A 13,607-nucleotide genomic window follows, 5' to 3' on the forward strand; every position below is an offset into this window, starting at 1 on the left:
GCGCACTATCCAGTGCGCCACCGGGCCGGCCCTAACAGGATTATTTTGAAAAAATAAAATATCCTAAGTAGTGTTAATGTATTAACACTAAATCCAGTCATTCATGCCTTAGTGTGAATTACTGCAACTGGCCCTTTGCCTTGTCTCAGCTAATCAAGGTTCTGGCACTGAGGTTAGGATGAGTTTAGTAGAGAGGTGGATGAGTGTAGGGGTGGGAGAGTAATTCTGGAAGCTGGAGAGAGCCTTGTAAAGGAGAGCTCTGGGTATCTATAGGTTAGAACAAGGGCTCCAGAATGAAAAGGCCAGAGCTGGGGGGGTGTTCAGAACAGGGAGATAAACAGGTACTCAGATTAAGTTGTGCCCTTTTCAAAAGCTTATGTTTTGCCTCATGGAGTAACTTATTGAGCATGAACATAACAGAGTAGTCTAGGAAAAACCATGCAAAACTGCTCAGGAGGATGGGCTCAGTCCTGCCACTGCCGTCCCCCAGTGCCCCCCATCACCAGTACCACCTGAAAACCATAGATTGTTTTAGCTGAGAAGGGATTCGACATCATTTAGTCTGAGTGCCTCATTTTAGAGTTGAGGAAGTAAGGCTCAGAGATGCTAAATAATCTGTCTAAGGTCATCGTTGCTGCTAAGTAAGTGGCAGAGCCAGGGTTGCAAACTCATATCTGTCTGACCCAAAGCTCAGGCCCCACAGATATTTGTCTCTATCCAAAAGGGTGTGGTGAATGTTAAGGAAGAAGAGGATAAGGAGCCTGGCTCATCTACACATTGAATAACCTGTATTGATTACAATCTTCTTCCTCACTTCTACAAGCTTATTAGGCACTTGCTGCATGTAGCTCTGTGAGTCACAGAGAACTGGGCCACTCACTGTCCCCATAACAGGAGGGGTCGCTCCCTCAATGCCTTTATGCAAACCCTTGTCCTATGCAGTTTCCCTCATAGTCCCTTGCACATACAGGAGCTATACTCATCCCTGAAGACTTTCCAAAGTTGAATATTCAACAGGAGATTCATCAGTCTGCCTAGAATGTAAGTATCTGGAAGGCAAATGGCTTTGTCTAATTTACCACTGAATTTTCTATAGAGCCAAACACCAACTGCATAAAAGGTGTCAATAAGGATTTGTTGGGCTGAATTGACTGTCTAGCCCAATCCTCCCAGTCATTTGTTACCTTGTGGTAGGCTGCTGGTTATCCCTTTAATCTATTCTCCCTTTATTAGAGTGTTAACTGGACCAACATGGCTTCTCAGAGACTACATTTTCAAGCCTCCCCTGCACTTAGGTGTGGCCAGCCAGGTAAACTAAGTTCAGGAGAAGAGCATGTCTTCTGGGTCTCAGCCTTAAAACATCAAATGTGTCTTCCACCACTCTTTTTCCTTTCTGAGGGCTGAAACATGGATTTGGCAATGACCCAGCTTTGACAACTCAACAGGGACGACATCCTGCAGAATGGCAGAGTAACAAGATGCAAGGAACCTGGATCGCTGACTGAGTTGATGGAATACAGCAACTTAGCTGCTCTGAACTACCTTCTATCTCTGAATATTACGTGAGAGAAATATACTTCTGTCTTGTTTGAGTCACTGTATATTTAGGACTCTTCATTATGGTAGCTTAGTCTATATCTAATATATATTCTTCTAAATTGTTCTATAATGATTGCATAATGTTTAAAAATGATATGATGATGCAATGGGAAAAATATTTGTCTTATCCTTACTACAGTCTCATGCACTCACAAGGAAGCCATGCATCTTGCTAGAGGTGCCATATATTTTTCCTGTTTCTGTACTTTCTGAGTGCTAAGCATTTTACAAGCTTCGTTCAATCCACACAATAACCCTGTGAGGTTTCCACCATTACTTACCCTATTCTATACACGAGAGACTGAGCTCTAGAGTGGCTAAATAGCATGTTCTGGTTCTCCAAGCTAGAAGGTAGCAGAGAGAGGATTTGAAATTCAAGTCTGTCCGACTTCAGAGCCCATGATCTTGACTACTGCCTAGAGTCACTTCCAAGTCTCATAGAACAGCTTCTCTTTCCTGCCAGCCCCTCAAGGGTCTTTTTGTAGTTATTCCTTATGTTCCGGCCCCTTTATGTTTCTTAATGAAAATGCAACAACTGGCAGAACAGAAAAAAACACTGTTCAAAAGTAAAATGATTTCATTGCTCTCTAATTTTTGATTGAAAGTTAGGATGTTCAGTCATTCATTCTGGAGTTACTGGAGCACCTCCCATCCCCCATACTCTCATTTCTGTGTTTGTTTTACTTACTGACTTCTGAAGAAGCCTGTGGTAGGTCACAAAAGTTAGTGGTTAGCAGCTCAGTTTATGAGAATGAGTAGAAAGGGAACAGTCATAAGACAGCTCATTTCTGTGTTTGTTTTACTTACTGACTTCTGAAGAAGCCTGTGGTAGGTCACAAAAGTCAGTGGTTAGCAGCTCAGTTTATGAGAATGAGTAGAAAGGGAACAGTCATAAGACAACTTAAAAATATCTTTGAGAAATAGAAGCAAGGAACCCGTGGGAGGATGTGTGACTTTGGTTATTTTGTTGCTGGTATTCGTGCCACAAACCAGGACATTGTTTGGCTGCTCTGATCTGACTGTTTGCACAGTCTGCAGCTGGGATGAGGATGAGACAGGACAGGGCTAGCCCTGGGAACCAAACTGACTCCATTTTCCCTGTAGAGGACATTTTGTTACTTTCCTACTCCTCAGTCATGAGACCTCAGGGCACATGATTACCCCATGGCCCTGATAAAAATAATTGAAAGAGACCAGTTGGGCTTAACCGCCCTGACAAAATAAACTGAGATAAGAAGGGAAAAGATATTCACTGAGTTGGAAAACCCCTTCCTGAAGGCTTGTTTTTTATTTAAAACTTATCCTTATCTACGCATTCTTTCTTTCTCTGTGATTGTAAAAACTAAATTACAGATTAGTCTTGAGATCCCTTTGTGAGTAGCATGCCGGATGCTCCTGGAGCTGACCCCCCCACCATGTGAAGATATCAGAAATCATCAAGAGAAGATGCTGACATCAGTTGAGGGACTGCTTGCCTTTAGAAACGCTTCCCCAACTTCTCTGGGGGAGACAGCTTTTCTATTGTTGTCTCCCTTATGCATAAGTCTATTTCTTTTTAAATAAAGCATTGCTGCCTTAAATTCTGCTGGGTGCTTTGTTCTTTCGGTGACATTGTGACCCAAGAACCTAATTCGGTAATGAGGAGACTGGGATCATCCAAGACTAAGTTGTCAACCCATCAATCTGATATTTATTGAGCACTTATGATGGGCAAAGCATTCTGCTTTTGCTTTGGTCTGGATATAAAGAAGATTCCTGTGAACAATGAAAATACATGGGAAATAAAATTGCAAGAAAAGAGAAAAGACAAGCACAGTCCCAAGGCAAACAAACAAATGTTACAGGTCATAGGTCTTAAGAGAAAAGAAGGGGGAAAGAACCCTGAGTTTCCTGAGCCATCCTGCACAGAGGGTGGACTTGGGGCTGGAAGAGAGTGGTAATATATGTTCTGTGGAAGAACCTGACTGATCAATGAAGACATATAGGTGGGAAAGGTGCAAGCACGTTCAGAGAGCACGTGCTGGGGAAGGAACGCTTAATGGAGCAGATAATCCACGTTAGGGAATAGTAGGATGAATATAAAGCTGGGAAGGATGGGTAAAACCAGGCTGAGAATCTTTAACCACACACAGATTTCTCCATTATCCTGTAGGCCACATGAGTGATACCCTAGGAGATCCTGAGCTCTGTGAAGACCCCACAGGCCCCACCCATGGTTGTCGACTCCTCAGTTAGCCATGTTGGCTCCCATGGAGAGAGGGGCCGTTTTACGCCATTATTCTCACAGCACAAGGGCTTCCAGAGGAAGGTCAGTCTGCCCTTGCAGTTCTCTACCATGCAGGAAAAAAAGGACTGATGTAATTCGTGGTGCAAAGGGTGGACTCTAGTTACTTTTAAATTCATCTTACTCAGACTCCTGTTTGCTGCAGAGGTGACAAGGGCTTCCAGAGGAAGGTCAGTCTGCCCTTGCAGTTCTCTACCATGCAGGAAAAAAAGTACTGATGTAATTCGTGGTGCAAAAGGTGGACTCTAGTTACTTTTAAATTCGTTTTACTCAGACTCCTGTTTCCTGCAGAGGTCCTTATGTAAGTGTCCTTCCAGAAAACGACATTTCATCTAAACTACTGGCCTACACTTAGCCAGGCAGGAATTCCACATAACAAATGACAGTCGAGTAAACAATTCCAGGGGACTCCCCCCATTGTTAATATTTATGCCTTGAAAGCTTTAGTATGAATTAGTTACAGCTCATTTTTCATGAGGTGACAAATCTGGTGGTCTTAACTGTGATACAAAGAGAATTAGAGAATATGGAAGGACCAACTTGCCAATTCATTTGTTTTACTCAAAGTTGGTCCTGAAATTGGTGTGTTCCTAATATCTTTATTTCTATCAAGGTCCTTAGCAAGACTCCTCTCTATTTCCTCACTTCGCAATAATTTAGTTAGAAAGAAGCTGGGCTAACTTAGGGTTGGAATTGGGTAGTGAACTGTGGGTAGGTGGAGAAGTGGGGAGAGAGAAGGGATGACAATGTATCTAGTTGCCCCTGAAAACTATTTCGGGGGGAATTTTTTTACAGAAGGATTCCGTAATTCCAGGAATGTTTTACTAGCAGAGTAATGACAGATGGATACTTAGTCACTTCGAAGTTCTGGTCTGTGGATCAGTGCCTATCCACAAAAAAAATTTCCTGCGGTTTAGGGTAGAGCAGATCTTTCCGATGTGCCAACTTATATCCTATCTGCCCCACTCTTGATTTCAGCCACGGATAAATGTGATGGTTCTGTGCCAGGTCTAACTCCCTTCCCCCTCACAACCTCTTTTCAAGTATGTTCTGCCTTTGAGCCAGGGCTTCCCTAATGTTGAAGGTTGGCCCCTCTCACCATTACTTCCAATGATCCACTACAGAGTTTTTGCTTCTCATCCCTACAAAATTAGGCTTTACTGGATCAAAAGGTCTGGCTTCCTAGTGGGGAATGCTTCTACCAGGGGAGAGTGTACGTGTTCTACTGCATCTAAAGTTACAGCTACTGTCTGGTCACCTTGAACTCTTCACATTGGCAAACCAGTGAGCAAAGAAAAGAGTTACTATATTGGTGGAGTAATCACTCTTGATTACCATTAAGAACTTGAATGCTGATACATAGTAGAGGCGAGGCCGACAGAGTATGTCTGAAACTCAGGGATCCACTGATTCACTAGTTCTTGTTATTTCCATATCCAGTGACAATAAAAAAGTATTTGCAGCAACCCTAATCTGTTAAGGGCAAGGTGGACAAGGGTTCATATCTTTTAGGGTTGGAATCTGGGTCATCCTGTCAGGCAAACAAACTATTATTCCATCTGAAGTGCTAGGTGAGGGAAATCTAGAATGTATGGTGGATGAAGGAGATGACGAATGCCAATTACAGCTTGCTATCAGTGGCAGCCTGTTGCACAAACTCTTGTATATTAAATCATTTGCAGAGATTGTGGCTGCCTCTCAGCTAGGAGGCTCAGTGACAGAGTGGACTTAATGTAGGGCACGAATGCAGCTGAGCGGTGTAAGAGGTAAACCGCGCAGTCCTCCCTCACTTCTCTCAGCCTCATCTCTGATTTCAGCCAGCTAGAGTCGAATTCTGCGTGGGCTTTGACTCACTTCATGGTCAGTAATTCACCTGAAATGGATACTTTGCTTTCTGCCCTGTAATTCTTCTGATGCTGTACATGCTGGGAGGAGCTCACTCAGCCCACATGCATGCTTAGCTCAGCAGCTGAAGGGAGGTCACACTTCTGGGGACAACTCTCAACTCATGGGGTGAAAGCAGATGGACATGTTCCTTCACCTGAAGTCCTTTGAGCAAACATCTTAGGAGGCGTCCACACACTTCTCAGTGGTCTTTGAGTATTTGAGTTCCTGTTGCCCATGCTAACAACTTTGATAATTCTTTTTATTTTTATTTGTTTTTCCTTCTTTCTTGTCTTAATCTCCTAAATCTCTCAGGCTGCTCCCTGGGGCCACCACCTAAATACCTGCATGCCATGCAAGTCCTTGTCATAGGATCTGTCTTGTCTAACTTAGACAGAGGGCAAAATGTAAAATATAATGACAATAAAGTAAATTTTCTGTAAAGCCACATTTAATCAGTGATAGGGACTGTCCTTTATTCTGAGTTTATATCCTTTCTTGGTAGGGTAGGCAGAATAATGGTTCCCCCTAAAGATGTCCACATCCTAATCTCTGGAACCTGTGAATATGTTACTTTAAACATAGCAAAGGAGTTTTACAGATGGATTACATTAAAAACCTTGAGATGGGAAGATTATTTTGAATTATCTGGGAGGAGGGGGAACACCTAATATAATCACAAGGATCTTAAAAGGTAGAAGAGGGAAGCAGGAGAGTTAGAGAAAGAGATGTGATGACAGAAGCAGAGAGCTGAGTGATGGGATTTCTGGCCTGGAAGATAAAGGGCCACCAGCCAAGGAATGCATGTGGCCTTTAGAAGGTGGAAGAGGCAAGAATACAGAATAGCCCCTAGTGCCTCTGCAGTCCTGACAACACCTTGATTTGAGCCCAGTGAAACCCAGATAAAGGGCCACCAGCCAAGGAATGCATGTGGCCTTTAGAAGGTGGAAGAGGCAAGAATACGGAATAGCCCCTAGTGCCTCTGCAGTCCTGACAACACCTTGATTTGAGCCCAGTGAAACCCATTTTTTGGAACTTTGACCTCCATAAGTATAAGATAATAAATTTGTATTGTCTTAAACTGTGAAGTTTGAAGTAATTTAATATAGAAGCAATAAGAAACTTATATACTTGGTGATAAAATTACCTGTCTCTTTTGAAATGATTGTGATACTAGATGTTAATTGTTCTTACTTGGCAATCAAATGTTTTTACTTGGCAAATAAAAAGTTGTTAGTCTTCCAAAATTGTTTGAAATTTTGCTGATGTGTGAAGTTCAAAAGTATGGGATCCACTTCCACAAATATCCAGCATAGTCAGTCAAGGCTCTGAAAGATTTTGTAAGTGACCAACTTTCCTGGAAATACCCTATAATCAGCTGACTGGCAGCGAAGCCAGCAAAGTAATATACATCCTTCTGATTCATGACACTGTGTATATGTCACAGGGGTTAGCTCTTGTGCTGGATATCGTGGTTCCTCTCCAGATCGATCCTCTACACTTTAACACCCTCTCTGAGCCCTGAGAGGTTGACTTTTATGGATTACATCAGTGGACTCTCTTGTTTTCTGACTTCCAGCCAATGGGAGGCACCAGCAGGAGCCTGGAGGATGGGAGGTTGGGGTGTTCATTTACCCAGTTTCTACCCTTTGGAGTTGCTGCTTCTGGAGGCCACAGCTCCTGTTAAATGATGCTTTCCCTAAAGTTGCCTTCTCCTGGTTCTAATAACCTCTCCAACAGTGGTAATGCCTCCCCCCCACACCAATACTGAAGCTCCAGTGTCCTGCACTGTCTTTTGTAGCTTCTCTAAATCCCAATCACACCTTCATAATTAGTCCCCTTATTATACTCTTCTCAAATTAGTCATTTTAAGTGTGCCGTCTGTTTCTTGTCAGGATCCTGGCTGACAGAGCTAGGAAGTAGGGGGCAGTTCTTACTTTTAGGGTCAATGGTGGCTGAAGTAAGTTCCTTCACGTTAGCATTCCAGAACACACAGCTGAAGTTTCTGCCAGGGTGTGGCTTTAGGCGCAGAACACTGGTGAGCTGGAAGAGGCCTTCAGGGGTCCTTGTGTGGCTGGTGTTGGCAGGAACACTGACATTTGGCCAGGACACTTCTGCCAGGGGATAACCATCAGCCTGGCAGGTGAGCTCTACCTCGTCTGTCCCTGGGACCTTTAGTACGTAAGTGTTTATTTTCTTGTAGGAAGCTGGACAATAGAAGAAGAAAAAAGAGATAAGTCTTTCTTTGCTGATTCCTATAGACCTCTGTTCTTACTGCCATATGAGGTGAATAAAATGATCACTAAACATATAAAGTAATAATGCTTATCATTTTTAAACACTTCCTATGTCCCAGATATCATGCTATTTTACATACATTGAATTTTTTACAATTATTTAATTCTTACAATAAAACATAGATGACATTGTTGATATTCCCAATTTTTGTTGGGGTTGACTGAAGCTAGCAGTTGAGTATTTTGCCCAGAATCACAGGCTAATGACTGGTGGAGCCAACATTTGAACATTGGAAGTCTGATTCCAGATCTCAGCAGTGCTCTAAGCTACCACACTCTGTTGCTTCTTATAGCACTGCAAATCACCTCAAAATTGGGGGCTGGAGAGAGGAGAGAGAATGAATAAATAAAATCATTGGATAACCCCCATATCACACTTTATTCAGTGCTTTTTCAAACATCTTCAGTAGAAAATTGACTTTCCACTTCTTTCTTTCCTCTGTTCTCTTTGAGATTAGGAGGAGAAAAAATAAAGAGCTAGATAATGTCTGTAAATAGTCAAGAGCTGGGTGTATTTATTAGGTGCTTCTCCTCCCATACACACACATGTGCACACATACACAAACAGATGTAGTTCATGCATACACATGCTTCTGTGCAGTGCATGCTGAGCAGATTAATCAGATGTAGCCCTGCCCTTTGGAAAACAGCAATCTGAAATAGACAAGGGTGTATGTGGAGGTTCCTTAAAAAACTAAAAATAGAATGGCCATATGATCCACCTCTGGGTATATATATCCAAAGGAATTGAAAGTGGTATGTTGAAGAGATATTTCCACTCCCATGTTCATTTCAGCTACCACACTCTGTTGCTTCTTATAGCACTGCAAATCACCTCAAAATTGGGGGCTGGAGAGAAGAGAGAGAATGAATAAATAAAATCATTGGATAACCCCCATATCTCACTTTATTCAGTGCTTTTTCAAACATCTTCAGTAGAAAATTGACTTTTCCACTTCTTTTTTTCCTCTGTTCTCTTTGAGATTAGGAGGAGAAAAAATAAAGAGCTAGATATTGTCTGTAAATAGTCAAGAGCTGGGTGTATTTATTAGGTGCTTCTCCTCCCATACACACACATGTGCACACATACACAAACAGATGTAGTTCATGCATACACATGCTTCTGTGCAGTGCATGCTGAGCAGATTAATCAGATGTAGCCCTGCCCTTTGGAAAACAGCAATCTGAAATAGACAAGGGTGTATGTGGAGGTTCCTTAAAAAACTAAAAATAGAATGGCCATATGATCCATCTCTGGGTATATATATCCAAAGGAATTGAAAGTGGTATGTTGAAGAGATATTTCCACTCCCATGTTCATTTCAACATTATTCACAATAGCTAAGATACGGAAGCAACCTAAGTGTCCATCAACAGATAAATGGCTNGATAAAGGGCCACCAGCCAAGGAATGCATGTGGCCTTTAGAAGGTGGAAGAGGCAAGAATACAGAATAGCCCCTAGTGCCTCTGCAGTCCTGACAACACCTTGATTTGAGCCCAGTGAAACCATTTTTTGGAACTTTGACCTCCATAAGTATAAGATAATAAATTTGTATTGTCTTAAACTGTGAAGTTTGAAGTAATTTAATATAGAAGCAATAAGAAACTTATATACTTGGTGATAAAATTACCTGTCTCTTTTGAAATGATTGTGATACTAGATGTTAATTGTTCTTACTTGGCAATCAAATGTTTTTACTTGGCAAATAAAAAGTTGTTAGTCTTCCAAAATTGTTTGAAATTTTGCTGATGTGTGAAGTTCAAAAGTATGGGATCCACTTCCACAAATATCCAGCATAGTCAGTCAAGGCTCTGAAAGATTTTGTAAGTGACCAACTTTCCTGGAAATACCCTATAATCAGCTGACTGGCAGCGAAGCCAGCAAAGTAATATACATCCTTCTGATTCATGACACTGTGTATATGTCACAGGGGTTAGCTCTTGTGCTGGATATCGTGGTTCCTCTCCAGATCGATCCTCTACACTTTAACACCCTCTCTGAGCCCTGAGAGGTTGACTTTTATGGATTACATCAGTGGACTCTCTTGTTTTCTGACTTCCAGCCAATGGGAGGCACCAGCAGGAGCCTGGAGGATGGGAGGTTGGGGTGTTCATTTACCCAGTTTCTACCCTTTGGAGTTGCTGCTTCTGGAGGCCACAGCTCCTGTTAAATGATGCTTTCCCTAAAGTTGCCTTCTCCTGGTTCTAATAACCTCTCCAACAGTGGTAATGCCTCCCCCCCACACCAATACTGAAGCTCCAGTGTCCTGCACTGTCTTTTGTAGCTTCTCTAAATCCCAATCACACCTTCATAATTAGTCCCCTTATTATACTCTTCTCAAATTAGTCATTTTAAGTGTGCCGTCTGTTTCTTGTCAGGATCCTGGCTGACAGAGCTAGGAAGTAGGGGGCAGTTCTTACTTTTAGGGTCAATGGTGGCTGAAGTAAGTTCCTTCACGTTAGCATTCCAGAACACACAGCTGAAGTTTCTGCCAGGGTGTGGCTTTAGGCGCAGAACACTGGTGAGCTGGAAGAGGCCTTCAGGGGTCCTTGTGTGGCTGGTGTTGGCAGGAACACTGACATTTGGCCAGGACACTTCTGCCAGGGGATAACCATCAGCCTGGCAGGTGAGCTCTACCTCGTCTGTCCCTGGGACCTTTAGTACGTAAGTGTTTATTTTCTTGTAGGAAGCTGGACAATAGAAGAAGAAAAAAGAGATAAGTCTTTCTTTGCTGATTCCTATAGACCTCTGTTCTTACTGCCATATGAGGTGAATAAAATGATCACTAAACATATAAAGTAATAATGCTTATCATTTTTAAACACTTCCTATGTCCCAGATATCATGCTATTTTACATACATTGAATTTTTTACAATTATTTAATTCTTACAATAAAACATAGATGACATTGTTGATATTCCCAATTTTTGTTGGGGTTGACTGAAGCTAGCAGTTGAGTATTTTGCCCAGAATCACAGGCTAATGACTGGTGGAGCCAACATTTGAACATTGGAAGTCTGATTCCAGATCTCAGCAGTGCTCTAAGCTACCACACTCTGTTGCTTCTTATAGCACTGCAAATCACCTCAAAATTGGGGGCTGGAGAGAGGAGAGAGAATGAATAAATAAAATCATTGGATAACCCCCATATCACACTTTATTCAGTGCTTTTTCAAACATCTTCAGTAGAAAATTGACTTTCCACTTCTTTCTTTCCTCTGTTCTCTTTGAGATTAGGAGGAGAAAAAATAAAGAGCTAGATAATGTCTGTAAATAGTCAAGAGCTGGGTGTATTTATTAGGTGCTTCTCCTCCCATACACACACATGTGCACACATACACAAAAAGATGTAGTTCATGCATACACATGCTTCTGTGCAGTGCATGCTGAGCAGATTAATCAGATGTAGCCCTGCCCTTTGGAAAACAGCAATCTGAAATAGACAAGGGTGTATGTGGAGGTTCCTTAAAAAACTAAAAATAGAATGGCCATATGATCCACCTCTGGGTATATATATCCAAAGGAATTGAAAGTGGTATGTTGAAGAGATATTTCCACTCCCATGTTCATTTCAGCATTATTCACAATAGCTAAGATACGGAAGCAACCTAAGTGTCCATCAACAGATAAATGGCTAAGGAAAATGTGGTATATATACATAAGGGAATACTGTACAGCCTTGAAAAAGAAAGGACATTCTGTCATCCATGACAGCATGGATCGAACTGGAGGATATTATGCTAAGTGTAATAAGTCAGGCACAAAAAGATAAATACTGTATGGTCTCACATGTGGAATCTAAAAAAGTCAGTGTCATAGAAACAGTAGAAAAGTGGTTAGCAGAGGCCGGGGGGTGGGGAGAGAGGGAGAAAGGGCAGATGTTCATCAAAGGGTATAAAGCATCAGACTGGTGGAATAACTTTTAGTGATCTATTGTACTGTGTGATGACCACAGGTAATAATAATGTATATTTTTAAATTGCTAAAAGAGTTGATCGTTAATATTCTCGCCACACAAAAATAAGTTGGTGAGGTTATAGATATGTTAATTAGTATGATTGAGTCTTTCTATAATTTATACATAAATCAAAACATCACATTGTACCCCATAAATATACACAATTACCTGCCAATTAAAAATTAATTATTTAAAATACAAATTTAAAAACCACTACAAAAATTTGAAAAATAAATAAAATAGACAAGGATGATATTGAGAGGAATGGGAAGATATAAAGACAAACTGTCCAATGATCTTAGATAACAGCTAAAAATAAACAGGTATTAATACCTTGTGCAGATACCAGGGAGTATGGAAAGTAACTTTTTGATTTTTGGTGAGGGGAAGAAGGAACGAGCACTGGTTTTCATTAGATAGGAAATATTTCTTTAAGAAATAGAATCTAAATAGAATCTTTGAAGTAAAGGTAATCTTGAAGTAAAGGCACAGATGTGATGAAACTATTTTATTTCTTAAATCCTTAGGAGTACGAATGGCTACTAACTTTGTGAAAAGTTATTTTACATAGATAACAACCACATGGAAAACATCAAATATATATGATTTGCTTATTGTTTTTTACGTATTGAGCTTTGTGCCATGTTCTTTATTATACTTAATATATTTAATGTGGAGGAAGAAGGAATGTTTATGCTCCTCTCTGCAATTTTTGCCCGTCTGTCCACCTCCCTTATTGGGTGTCTCTATATTATGAGTTGCCAATGTGATTAGTTATAGCCAAAGACACCCAGTGGGCCAGGGCTCACTAGGAGGCAGGGTAGCTGCACTATAAAGCATTGATCATAACCCGTGGACCCTTTGGCTCTCTCTTCTATGTCTATGGGGTAAGCGTAACCGGTCAAGCCTGCCGGTATGTCTCAAAAAGCTCTGACATCTTCCCAGGAGCTTGGCTGAGGCTTTGACTTGGCATATATAAATGAGGGAGCAGACGGGAGAGAGAGAGAGATTCAGCCCAAAGAATCAGCATGGTTTGGGGAAGGGACAGGAGTCCACATCCTATGTTTTTACAATATTAAAGACACTTCCACAGCCTCTTTCTCATTTAGGAAGTAGCTGAAAAGGCGTCCTTATCAACAACACACAATGGGGAAGCTGGACTCAGGGTGATATTCTTTGGAAAAGATGAGCAAATTTTAGAATTTCAGAGGTGGAAGTGATCTTAAAATTCAAGTCGTCCAACTTCCCGCTCAATGAGAAATAATCTACAGCAACTCTGCTAGATAACTACTGTGATGAATGTTCCACATGCCCTTGAAAATAATGTGTTCTGCAGTTGTTGGGTGTCAGTTCTACATGCAGTAGGTCCAGTAGTTCAAGATGGCTAATTGTGCTGCTCAAATATTCTATTTTCTTATTTAATTGTTTGTTCTATCAGTTACAATAGAGATGAGTTTGAATCATTGAATATGATTGTGGATTGTCTATTTCTCCTTTTAGTTCTGTCAATTTTTGTTTAGTATTTTGAAGCTAGGATTATGTCTTTCTGTAGAATTGACCCTTTTATCATTATGAAATGTC

At 41.2% G+C, this 13,607-nt stretch overlaps 1 protein-coding gene across 1 annotated transcript in view; it reads right to left on the bottom strand.

Annotated features, from left to right (window-relative positions):
- Positions 1-13,607, bottom strand: part of PDCD1LG2 (programmed cell death 1 ligand 2) — a 65,190-nt gene that overhangs the window by 18,597 nt on the left and 32,986 nt on the right. The window contains exon 4 of the mRNA XM_008568639.1: positions 10,488-10,757. Coding sequence (XP_008566861.1) covers positions 10,488-10,757 — 270 coding nt within the window. The remainder of the gene's footprint in view (positions 1-10,487; positions 10,758-13,607) is intronic.

The sequence above is a fragment of the Galeopterus variegatus genome, unplaced genomic scaffold (genome assembly GCF_000696425.1).
Source record: "Galeopterus variegatus unplaced genomic scaffold, G_variegatus-3.0.2 Scaffold427, whole genome shotgun sequence".
Lineage (NCBI taxonomy): Eukaryota > Metazoa > Chordata > Mammalia > Dermoptera > Cynocephalidae > Galeopterus > Galeopterus variegatus.